The following is a 12,575-nucleotide window of genomic DNA, read 5'->3' as shown; positions in this document are numbered from 1 at the left end:
AAAGAGAAAAAATCCAATTAAAAAGTGGGCAGAAGATTCGAATAGACATTTTTCCAAGGAAGACATTTTTCAAGGCCAAAAGGTACATGAAAAGATGTTCAACATCACTTAATCGTCAGGGAAATGCAAATCAAAACCACCATGAGATATCACCTCACACCTGTTAGAATGGCTATTAGCAAAAAGACAAGAGATAACAGGTGTTGGAGAAGATGTGGATAAAAGAGAACCCTTGTACACTGCTGGTGGGAATGTAAACTGGTGCAGCCATTATAGAAAACAGTATAGAAGTTCCTCAAAAAATTAAAAATAGAACTATCATACGATCCAGCTATTCCACTTCTGGGTATTTATCTGAGGAAATGAAAAGACTAATTTGAAAAAATGTCTGCACCCCTATGTTCACTGCAGCCTTATTCACAATAGCCAAGATACGGAAACAAGCTAAGTGTTCACTGATGGATGAATGGATAAAGAAATTGTGGTGTATACATACAATGGAATATTATTCAATCATAAAAAAGAATGAAACCTTGCCATTTGTGACAACATGGACTGACCTCAAAGACATTATGCTAATGAAATAAATCTGACAGAGAAAGACAAAAACCATATGATCTCTCTTATATGTGGAGTCTAAAAAAACAACCACCAAGCTCACAGACACAGAGAACAGGCTAGTGGTTGCAAGAGGTGGGGGTTGGCATGTGGGAGAAACAGGTGAACTATTTTTTTTTGTTTTTAGTTTAAATAAATTAATCAAAAACAAAAAAAGAAAGAGGCGTCCCTGTCAGAACAGCAGCCCCAGCAGACCTGGCAGCAGCTGTGAGAGGCATTCCCATTGGAGTCAGGAGGAAGACAGCAAGGCCTAACAAGCAACAAGAGGGAAGCCCCTCCACCAGAAGAAGTGATGACGGGCATCATCGCAAGCCTGTAGCCAACATCAGGCATAACGGCCAAACAGCAAGTGCTTCTCCCCTCAGGATTCAACACCGTACCAAAGGCCCCAGGCAGTGCAATCAGACAGGTGAAAACAATAAAAGGTTGGAGACGAAGAAGTGAAACTATCTTTAAACACAGATGACATGACTGTGTTATGTAGAAAATCATAAGGAATCTACAAAAAAACTACTAGAACTAATCAATGGGTTTAGCAAGGTTGTAGGATAGATGATCAGCATATGAAAATCAAATATATGTTTATCTTCTAGCAACAAATGATTGGAAAATGAACTTACAATTTTTAAAATTACATTTATAATAGCATCAAAAAAAAAACCATAAGCGGGCCATCCCGGTGGTGCAGCGGTTAAGTGCGCACATTCCGCTTCGGCGGCCCAGGGTTCAAAGGCTCGGATGCCAGGTGCAGACATGGCACCGCTTGGCAAGCCATGCTGTGGTAGGTGTCCTACATATAAAGTAGAGGAAGATGGGCATGGATGTTAGCTCAGGGCCAGTCTTCCTCAAAAAAAAAAAAAAAACCCCATAAAATACTAAGGGATAAATTTAATGAAAGATGTATCTGACCTTACTCTGCAAAACCAAACTTTGCTGAGAGAAACTTTAGAAGACCTTCACAGGGAGATGTACCATTGCTGGAAGATAGTTCTCCATTGGGTCTCTCCCATTTCTGCCCATGTTACAAACAAAGGGCTGGCAGCTTTCGTTCTGGATTATCTTTCCAAGAGCATTTGTGGAGCAAACTGCTTAGAAGACAGAGAGAGCACCTCCCTCGGAAGCAGACAGCAGGTGTGTTTGCCGTCCAGTATAATAAAGATAACGTGTTTCTCCAGGAGAGGGGTCAGACAGCTTTGCTGGAAACTGATTCTAATAGGAGATTTTTTTTTTCGATTTTTCCTTTTTCTCCCCAAAGCCCACCAGTACATAGCTGTGTACCTTTTTTTAGTTGTGGGTCCCTCTAGCCGCAGCATATGGGACGCCACCCCAGCATGGCCCGATGAGCGGTGCCGTGTCCGCGCCCAGGACTCGAACCAGCGAAACCCTGGGCCGCCGCAGCGGAGCGCATGAACTTAATCACTCGGCCACAGGGACTGGCCCCTGGAAACCCATTCTAAAATACCGGAGCTCCCTAAGCTCAGGGTTCCTCAGCCCTGCCATACACCTACTGCATGTGCAGCATTCACCTGCGCCACTCCACGTCACTCCTGTGGGACTCAGGAGGACACGCAGAACTGATGTGAACATGAGGCTCGTGCCCCTTGAGGTGCTCAGTGTCTGCCCCAGGAGGCTCGTGTCTCCAGCCAGCATCTGCGAAACGGCGGCTGGCTAACTTGTCAGCTTGCAAGCAGGGAAAAGTGTCAGACCCTGCACAGTGCCTGACAACCAGCTTTATGGCTTCAAATGTTCTGACATCAATTCTCACCAAACTGATCTAGACATTCAACGCCACCCAGTCAAGATCCCAGCACTCTTTTTTGTGTGTATGTGGAAACTGATGTGCCAATTTTAAAATGTATATAAAAATACAAAGAACCTAGAATAGCCAAAATAATCTTGAAAAAGATCAGCAAAGCTGGAAGACTTAGACTACTTAAGATTTATAGTAATCAAAACAGTGCAACATCGGGGTAAGGAGAGACAAAAAGATCAGTGGGACAGAACAGAGTCCAAAAACAGACCCCTAAATATTTGAACAAATGTACAAGTGGGAAAGCAAAGTCTTTTCAGCACATGGTGCTGGAACAACTTGATAGCCATATGGGGAAAAAAGGAAAATTCCTTTCCTCATACCATATACAAAAAATTAATACAAATGGGTTATCAACCTGAACATAAAAATGAGAAACCTAAATTTCTAAAAAAAAAAAAAAAAACCATAGGAGACTATCTTCATGACTTAAAGGGGGACAAAATTTTTTTAAGTCACAGAAACAAAAACCATAAAACAAAAAAACCGACAAATTGGATTTCATCAAAATTTAAAAGATATCATTAAAAATACTTTTAAAAATCACCCTGGGAGAAAATATTCACAAAACACACATCTGAAAACAACTTGTACTCAGAATACATATACATATTCCCACAACGAAATAATAAAAGACAAATAACTCCCAATTAAAACTGGGCCAAAGACTTGAACAGACTTCACAAAAGAAGATATAAATGGCTAAGAAGCAGACAAAAAGATGCTCAACCTCATTAGTCATCAGGGAAATGCAAATTAAAACCACAATATGACACCACTTCGCAGCCATAAGAACGGCTAAAACTAAAAAGACTAAAATACCAATTGTTGGCAAATATGTAGAATAATCCAACTCTCTTACACGTCTAGTGGGAGTATAAAACGGTACAACCCTTTGGAAAACAGTCTGGCAGTCTCTGATGAAGTTAAACATACACTTAACCTGTGACCCAGAAATTCCACTCCTTCGAATTTACCCAAGAGAAACGAAAACATTTGCCCACAGATGACCTGTACAAGAATGTTCACAGCACAATCTAGTATCTACCAAGAGTTAAATGGATAAACAAATTGTGGCATATTCATACGACAGAATCCTGCCCAGCAATAAGAAAAGGTGAGCTATTAAATGTGCAACAATATGGGTTAAAAAAAAAAAAAAAAGACATGGGGGCGGCCCCGTGGCCGAGTGGTTAAGTTCGTGCGCTCCGCTTCAGCGGCCCAGGGTTTTACCAGTTTGGATCCTGGGCACGGACATGGCACTACTCATCAGGCCACACTGAGGCGGCGTCCCACATAGCACAACTAGAAGGACCCACAACTAAAAATACACAACTATGTACTGGGGGGCTTTGGGGGAAAAGGGAAAAATAAAATCTTAAAAAAAAAAAAATTAGCCACAAAGTAGTACATACTATATGACCACGTTATATGAAGTTCTAGAAGAGACAAAACTAGTGTATGGCGGTTAGATAAGTGTGATAAGGGAACATACAGGGATCAACTGAAAAAGGGCAAGACAGAAGTTTCTAGGGTATTTAAAATGTTATGTATCTTTGAGAAGTATGAGTTATATAAATGTCTACATTTATCCAAAATCTTTTAAGTACATATTTAAGATCTGCTTGCTGTACTATATGTAAATTGTACTCAATTAAAAATAAAAACAGGGGCCGGCCCAGTGGTACAGCAGTTAAGTGCCCACGTTCCGCTTCGGTGGCCTGGTGTTCACTGGTTCAGATCCCGGGTGCAGACTTGGCAAGCCATACTGTGGCAGGCGTCCCACAGATAAAGTGGAGGAAGATGGGCATGGAGGTTAGCTCAGGGCCAGTCTTCCTCAGCAAAAAGAGGAAGATTGGCAGCAGATGTTAGTTCAGGGTTAATCTTCCTCAAAAAGTAAATAAATAAATAAATAATAAAAAAATAAAAACAAAGATAAACCTAGAATATCTCATGCCAGAGTAAAGAAGTACTCAAAGAATGATGAGGACATGTCAAAAGGGCACAGGAGCCAACTGGAAGGCAATTCCTCTGGCCAAATTTGAGACAATTTGTGCATCAAAAAGAATAACAACCAGGGCCGGCCACATGGTGTAGTGGTTAAGTTTGGCACATTCTGTTTTAGCAGCCCAGGTTCGCGGGTTGAGATCCCAGGCATGGATCTACACTACTTGTCAGCCGTGCTGTGGTGGCAACCCACATATACAGTAGAGGAAGACTGGCACAGATGTTAGTTCAGAACTAACCTTCGTCAAGCAAAAAAAGAGGAAGACTGGCAACAGACGTTAGATCGGGGCTAATCTTCCTTAGCAAAAAAAAAAAAAAAAGAAGAAGAAGAAGAAGAATGACTGTATTGCATGAATAAAAAGTCCATGAGTACATAAGAATACTTACGAAAGAAAATATATATTTGCCCTCATTCAAGTTTAAAACATTCCTTAATCAAAAGTTTCAAAACATTCCCTGGGGAAATGTATGTTCAAAAATACCAACCTCAACGAATCCTCACAGACAGACTTCCACAATCAAAAACTACAAAACAGGGGCCGGCCCCGCGGCTGAGTGGTTAAGTTCCTTTGCTCAGCTTCAGCAGCCCAGGGTTTCGCCAGTTTGGATCCTGGGTGTGGACATGGCACCACTCATCAAGCCATGCTGAGGTGGCGTCCCACATGGCACAACTAGAAGGACCCACAACTAAAATACACAACTATGTACCAGGCGGCTTTGGGAAGAAAAAGGAAAAATAAAAACCTTTAAAAAAAAAAAACAAACTACAAAACACAACAAGAAAAAAGGTATCATGACCAAGAGTGAAGAGAAACAAAAATAACGTAAGGAGGCTTTCAAAAGTCATCAGAAATCGGGATTATTAGATACGGAATACAGAATAGGTATGTTTAATATGCTTACAAAATAAACACACATGTCCAAAACGTGAGACTACAAAGAATTCTTGGACAGCACATTAAAAGCAATAACTGTAAACAAACAAAAAAGGATAAATTGGACTTTATAAAGAATTTCTTCTCATCAGAAGACATCATTCAGAAAGTAATGAAGCAAGAATAGGTTAGGAAAAGAATTTACAACACATATATCCAACAGTGAACTTTTATCCAAGATGCACAAAGAACTCCTACAAATCTATAAGCAAAACTCAAACAACCCAATTTAAAAATGGGCAAAAGACGTCAAAAGGCACTTTACAAAGGCATTCGAATGGCCAAGAAACACACGAAACGGTGTACAACTCATCACTGCTCATCAGGGAAATTTAAATTAAATCTCATTTCCCGTCCACCCCCACCAGAACGGCTCAAAGACCAACCACGCAAAGCGCCAGCGGGAATGAGGGGAAACTGGAATTCTCACACATTGCCAATGGGATTATAAATTGGTTTGTCTACTCTGGTAACCATTTAGCAGCATATATAAAGTTACACAAATGCTACCCCATGAGTCAGCAACACCACTGCTAGAGAAATAAATCCCATCAACAGGCATGTACACAAATGCTCAGAAGAGGTTTGTTTACGATCACCAAATTATGGGAACAGCTCAAAAGTCCATGTAGAGATGACTGAGGGGGGCATAAGGGAATCTTCTGGGGTGATGGAAATGTTCTACACATTGATCTGGGTGGTGACGACATGAGCATGCAGGTGTGTAAAAATGCATCAAGCTGTAGTACACGGAAGACTAGTGTGTTTTACACTCTGTAAATATTTGAAATCTTGATAAAAAACAAGAGACTATCGGGGCTGGCCCATGGCCGAGTGGTTAAGTTCACGCACTCCGCTGCAGGCGGCCCAGTGTTTCATCGGTTCGAATCCTGGGCGCGGACATGGCACTGCTCATCAAACCACGGTGAGACAGCATCCCACATGCCACAACTAGAAGAACCCACAACTAAGAATATACAACTATGTACCGGGGGTCTTTGGGGAGAAAAAGGAAAACGAAAAAACAAAAAACATGAGACTATCAAAAACGTTGAGGCAGATTTGCAAAAAGAAACAAAAGGAACTTCTAGAAATGAAAAGAATCCAATCACTGAAATGAAAAACTCAATGAAAGAGTTCAACAGGAGATTAACACAGCTGAAGAGAAAAATCAGTGATCCTATTTTCAGCTTCTGGAAGACAGAGCTGAAGAAACTAAACAGGATGTAGCGAAGGGAGACAAATGGATAACATGAAGGAGCGGTTAAGCGACAGAGAGTAGAATGAGAAAGTCTAATATCTGTAACGCGAATTCTAGAAGCAAATGATCAAGAGAACAGGAGAGAAACACTTTTTGAAAATAACACAGCTGAGATTTTTCCTAAATTGATAAAAGACCTGAATCTTCAGATTCAAGAGTCAAAATGAACACCAAGCAGGACAAATAAAAGAAAATCCACACATACACACATCGGAGTCAAACTATAAAAGAACATTTCAAATTACCTGTACTTTTTTTTCTAATTGATATGTGAAAGTATTTTAAATATTCTGGAAAATAATGCTTGGAAGTTAAGTGTCTGGTAGTATATGGCTTGATTTACCATGTGCTTTGTGGTGTCTTTTAATTCTAATGTAGCGAAATTTGTCAATCCTTTCTTTTATGTTTGGCACTTTTTATGTGGAAAGAAAATCTTTCTGAGCAGAAAATTGCTAAAAATATGCTTCTATATTCACTCCTAAGATTCTCATGTTTTCTTTACATGTTTAAGTCTTTGATCCACTTGGATGTGCTTTCATTTTATTATATGGATAACTGATTTTCCCAGAACCATCTGCTATGCCATTTCTATCACCTATCAAGCTTTCACACAAACATGGGTCTGCTTCTGGTCTCTCCATTCTGTGTCACTGGTCCATCTGTCCGTCCTTGCACCAATACCACATGAAACTAATGTAACTATACAATACATGTTGATACCTGGTAGTGGAACTTGCTCTTCTTCAAGATCATCTTGACTATTCTTAGCCTTTTGCTCTTCTATTTAAATTTTAGAATGAGTTTGTCAAATTCATGAAAACCTGCTTAATTGGAATTGCAATGCATTATACATCAATTTGGAAAAAAACTGACATCTCTACACTATTGAATATACCCATCCATGAATATGGTACATTTATTTTTCTTGTCTTACTGAAATGACTAAGACCTCCAGTACAATGCTGAACAGAAGACATGACTGCAGGCATCATTGTCTTCTCATTTAAAGGTCCATTTTTCTCCTACTTCATCACTGAGTACAATGTTTGCATGGATATTTAGGAACCAACTTTTACCTGGCTTAGGAAGTCCACTTTCAGTCCTAGCTTGCTAAGAATTTCCATCATGAATGAATGCTGAATTTTATTGACTGCTTTTTCCACATCTATTGAAATGATTGTACAGTTTTTCTCTTTTGCTAATGAGGTGAATTACATTCATGAATTTTCCAATGTGAATCCCCTCTAGTATTCTTCAGATAAACTCAACTCAGTCCTAATACCTTACCTTGATTATATACTGCTGATTTCAGTTCCAGAGGGAAAGGGAATGAATAAAATAAATAGTACAAGAAAAATTCCCAGAACTGAGGGACAAGTCTCCAGTCTAACAGGGCTCTGCACGTGTCCAGCAGAAGGGATGACAAAAAGCCTACACTAAACATAAACAAAATCTCCTAAGCCTGACTCCTGCACTGCACAGCTTCAGGGGCACCGTTCCCGTTGTATTTACGTAAACGGTGCTCCCTGGAACTGTGCAGTACACAGACACTCCCAGAGGCCATAAGAGCCAGGATTTGTGCAACACGACAGCCCTCTTCTTGAGAGCTCCCGGAAGGAAAAACAAATCTCACACACACACACAAAGGAGAATCAGAACGCCATCAGAATTTAGCAGCAACCGTGGCTGCTGGAAGATAAAACTATGACTTCAAAATGCTGGGTGAAACTTTTTTCCAATTTGGAAATCTATTCCCAGCCAAACTATAAATTAAGTGTGAGGGTAGAATAAAGGCAGTTTAGACAGATCAGAATTCAGAAAATTTACTTTCCACGTGCCCTTTTTTAGATAACTATAGCAAAATGTTGGGAGACATTTTTCGTTGCTTCACAGCTTTGATTCCGCCCTTTTTCTCCAAGTTGCATTCAGTATCCAACCGCCCCTCAGCCAGTGTGTCCAAGGGAAACCGGAATCCACGCCCACTGTCCATGGCTGTGCTTGATTAGCATAAAGATGATTCCTCTTCCCTTTTTACAATATTGGTTCAGAGACTCAGGCAAGTCAGTCAATCAAGTCAGCGCACCCTCCCTAGCCAGTGGGACCGGCTCAGGAATGGACGTGTGAGATGATCTGATCATTGACATACAAGGAGATATTTGCTAGGTGTTTTCTGGAGAAGAAGTTTTCCTACCTCAAAAATGTGCCCAGAAGAGATGCCCCTTCTTCCTCCAGACCAGGGGTAGGCCAGCGGAAGTCTCAAGCTGCCTTAGACGTTTCACCACCATGAGAGAAGTTGCCACAAGGATAAGCCAAACCCAAGGGAAACTCAGCCAAGCTAATCATAGGGCTTCAGTGACCAGATCAATCCCAGCCTGAAGCCAGCCCTGTTCCTGGAATCCCACTTCAGTGAGCCAAGAAATATTCTTAAAGTTTAAGCTTTTTCAGCAACTTCTCTGTTTTCTGCAGCTAAAAGCTTCCAGGAAATCCAGGGAGTCCACATGGGAAGGCACAGAATGAGCACTCCACAGAGGTCTAGAGGGCAACTGGCTCAGACTGACAAGAGGCCAGGGGCTCCCAGTGGGAACTCAGAGAATGCCTGATATAATGGAGCATTTGGGAGGGAAAAAACCCTGAAGATATGATAAAGCTAGACAATACAAGGAGGAAAAAGGTTAAAAAAGAAAAAACTCCAGGAAACGTAAAAGACTGTAGAAAAAGGGTGATGTAATCACAGCATAATTCTTGGCTCTGCAGTGAATAATATTTATATAGTCACAGCAACATAAATCTGGTTTATTGACTTAACCACAACTTACGATCTGACCACATGAACAAGACGGAAGGAGAGAAGCTCTTCCTCACTGATCACAGCAGAACTAGGTAAATCTTGCCTAAAATTGATATATCAAGAAATAGTAGTGGACGGGTTGGTGAGAGGGAGATGTCCCCTAGAAGAAACTGCCGAAAAGTCCGAGGCGGCTGCCGCCAGCAAACAGGACCAGGAGTGGAAAGATAAGTGGTTTTTGCTGTTGCAAAAATAGCTTTTCACAACTGTTTGACTTAACACTGTGCATATATTCTACTTTTATAGAATAAAATATTAAAATGTTTAGGGTAGATAAATAAAAGATGGCTGCTTGGGGCAAAGTCAGGGAACAGTAGGAAAATCAAGAGTGCAGATTTATTAGGTCGGTCAGATTACAGTTGCTTTTTTCTTTTTATAACTTTCTCTAGGTTATATAATAACAGTTATACTTTAAACTGTGTGTAAAACTGAGACAAAAAATAAAATTACAGGAGGAAGAAATATCGGCCCCATGTCCAGGCAGATAGAGGCACTTGCTCCTCGCGCCCCGTCAAGCAGCCGGGAGACGCCAACACCCCGCACAGGACGGAGGCTCCGAAGCCGAGGGCCAGAGGGCAGCCCGGCCCTGCGGCCAGCAAAGGCTCCTCCCTGGCCCCACACCTGCCTCCCCTGGGCCCAGCAGACGTCCCCAGCGGCCCGGGTCCCTCAAACAGGCCAGGCCCAGAGGGAAAGCGGCCACAACTCAGCCTCCTCCACACTCCAGCCTGTGCCAGAGCCGGGTGGTCCATCTGCCTGGGACTTAGGTGCAAGGGGGTCCAGGGTGCAAGGGGACAGGGAAGAGGTGACCTACCACAGGAGTCGCAGGTGAAGCAATCGGTGTGATACAGGCTCCCCATCGCCTGGCACGCCTGCCTTGCTCCGTAGATGCCAAGCCCACACTTGATGCAGATGCCTAGGGGAGGAGAGGCAGAGAGAGCAGCGGTCAGCACAGTGACCGTGGAGCCGGATGGACATGCACCCCACTCCCAGTCCCAATGCTGCCCACGCGCCTGACCCTGGGCAGGCGAACTTCCCTGGGCCTCCGTCACTCGGTTACAAATGGCCAACATGGGGCCAAGAAGCGCTTGTTGTTGACAAACAGGGTTTGTTGCTGTTGTTGGGAAGATTGAGTTTAGCAGAGTGCCTGGCACAGAGTCAGAGATAACTGATGCTGTCCTCGCCATCAAAATCATGGTGACATGTTCATACCTAGAAAGTCACTCTGAGCCCCTTCACCTGGGACCTGCTCTTGGACTGAGGGAAAATCCTTTCTGCTGTCTATGAACCAAAAAGAATGAAGCCCACACAGGCACCGCCAGGACAGAGTCGCCGACCCTCCCCAGCCACTTTCCTCATCTGTAGCATGAGATTAATCTACCCTCTCATTCAGTCAGAGCATGGACATGATGGCCTGCCACGTGCCCTGCACAACTTAGGGGCTGGAGGTCCTACGATGCACCAGTCAAGCCCTCCCTCAAGGAGGCTGTGCTCCAGCCTGTATTCCAGTGGAGAGAGACAGACAAACAGACAGATAACATCTCCGGGGGAAACAAGTGCTATGGAGGAAAATAAGGCTGATGAAGAATATGTCTGAGTGTGTGACTCTTAAACAGGGTGGTCAGAGGCTGGGTCAGACAAGCCGATATTTGAGCAAAAGCTGAAAGGAAATAAGGCAGGGAAGTTTCCATGCAGACATCTAGGTTAACTGGATGGAATCAGGGGCCACCCCTGGCAGCATCGGGCGGGGGGTAGGGGGGAGAGGTGCTCAGAAGGCTGGAGGGGGTGACCAGCAATGCCAGGGCAAAGCCCTGGAGGCTCTCTAGCCAGCCCTCCTGGAGACCCAAACCAGAGACGGGCAGCCAGACATCAGAAGTCCCCCTCACAGAGTTACCAGTGGTCTCCCAGGCACCCCACATAGGGCATGAAGATGGGCTCCACCTGCCATCGAGACCCTAAGTGTCCTGGCTGTTCCAGGACATGATACCCTCACCCTCTCCCTCTTGCTTCCTACCAGATCTCTCTCCTTAACATTTAACCATGGTTGAGCTTCTCCCGTCTTAAAAAATCTCTCCCTCCCCCATCAGCCACCCCATTTCCCCCCTTCCTTCAGTCAAGAACAACCACTTCGTCCACACTCAGTCATCTCTTGACTATGCAGATCCACGGACTTCCCGTTCTGATGCTGCTGGAGGGGGAACTCTCCTCCTCCTGGGTTTCCGGGATACGACCCACACCTGGCTTTCTGGTTCCTCTCCCTCCCCAGCCCCGGTGGGTACTCCCCTGCTCCGTCCTGGGCTTCCCACGCCACGGTCTCCCCAGGGAAGGGAGGGCCAGTTCAGACGCCCTGAAAACCAAGCAGGTGTGCAAAGCTGGCTGGTGGGGACCCAGGTAAACAGAGAAGAGAGCCATGGCCGCCACAAGCTGCAGCCACGCCTCGGCTCTGCTGACGGCTACTGGGTGGGGATGCGGGCCCAGCATTGCTAAAGACCAATTTGTCAAGAAAAGCTAGACATCTAGATTTATAGGTGAAATCTTCCCAAGCTAAAATTAATTACTAACTTAAATGCTTTGAAGACACAGAAGCCAAACACCATGTCTGCAGGTTTCCCTGGGCAGTCCCAACATGCTCCTAACCGGTCACCCCACGGAAGGCTCCCGGCGCTCTGCCCCAACCTGGACCACTCTCCTGAGTCACTGACTCACGTCCCGCATGGCCTCAGACCGCTCCAGGTCCAGAGAAAAGCTACAGGCTCCCCACAAAACTGCTCTTGCCCCTGGGTTCCCACTCCAGGAATGGCACTTCTGCATAGCCAGGTTTGAGGGAGCACCACAGCCTACCCTCTCCCTCCTTCACCTCCAGCTCCAACTCTCAGCTCCTCTACTCCCTAATCTTGACTCCACCCCCTCCCCTCACTCCCACTAGCCTGATTCAGAACATCTTCAATTCTCATCGCAAGGGCTGCTTCCACAGTCTCTCACGCATTCCAGCCTGGCCCCCCAGAAGTCGCCCCCCAAATGCAGGCACACTTATCTTTCTAAAGTGAAAATGACTCACACCTCTGCTCTTGTCCATCAACTTCGAATACCTGACCTTGTCAC

General features: G+C 44.1%; 1 protein-coding gene across 6 annotated transcripts in view; it reads right to left on the bottom strand.

Moving 5' to 3' along the window:
- Positions 1-12,575, bottom strand: part of WTIP (WT1 interacting protein) — a 79,279-nt gene that overhangs the window by 60,579 nt on the left and 6,125 nt on the right. For all 6 annotated transcript variants that reach the window (XR_011522207.1, XR_011522206.1, XR_011522208.1 and 3 more), the window contains one exon: positions 10,288-10,389. Coding sequence is in view for 2 of the 6 variants with exons in the window: in XM_070557361.1 (XP_070413462.1) it covers positions 10,288-10,389 (102 nt within the window). In the remaining 4 variants the exon portion in view is untranslated. The remainder of the gene's footprint in view (positions 1-10,287; positions 10,390-12,575) is intronic.

This window comes from Equus przewalskii, chromosome 9, assembly GCF_037783145.1.
Source record: "Equus przewalskii isolate Varuska chromosome 9, EquPr2, whole genome shotgun sequence".
Taxonomy (NCBI): domain Eukaryota; kingdom Metazoa; phylum Chordata; class Mammalia; order Perissodactyla; family Equidae; genus Equus; species Equus przewalskii.
This window is presented reverse-complemented; position numbering and strand designations above follow the sequence as displayed.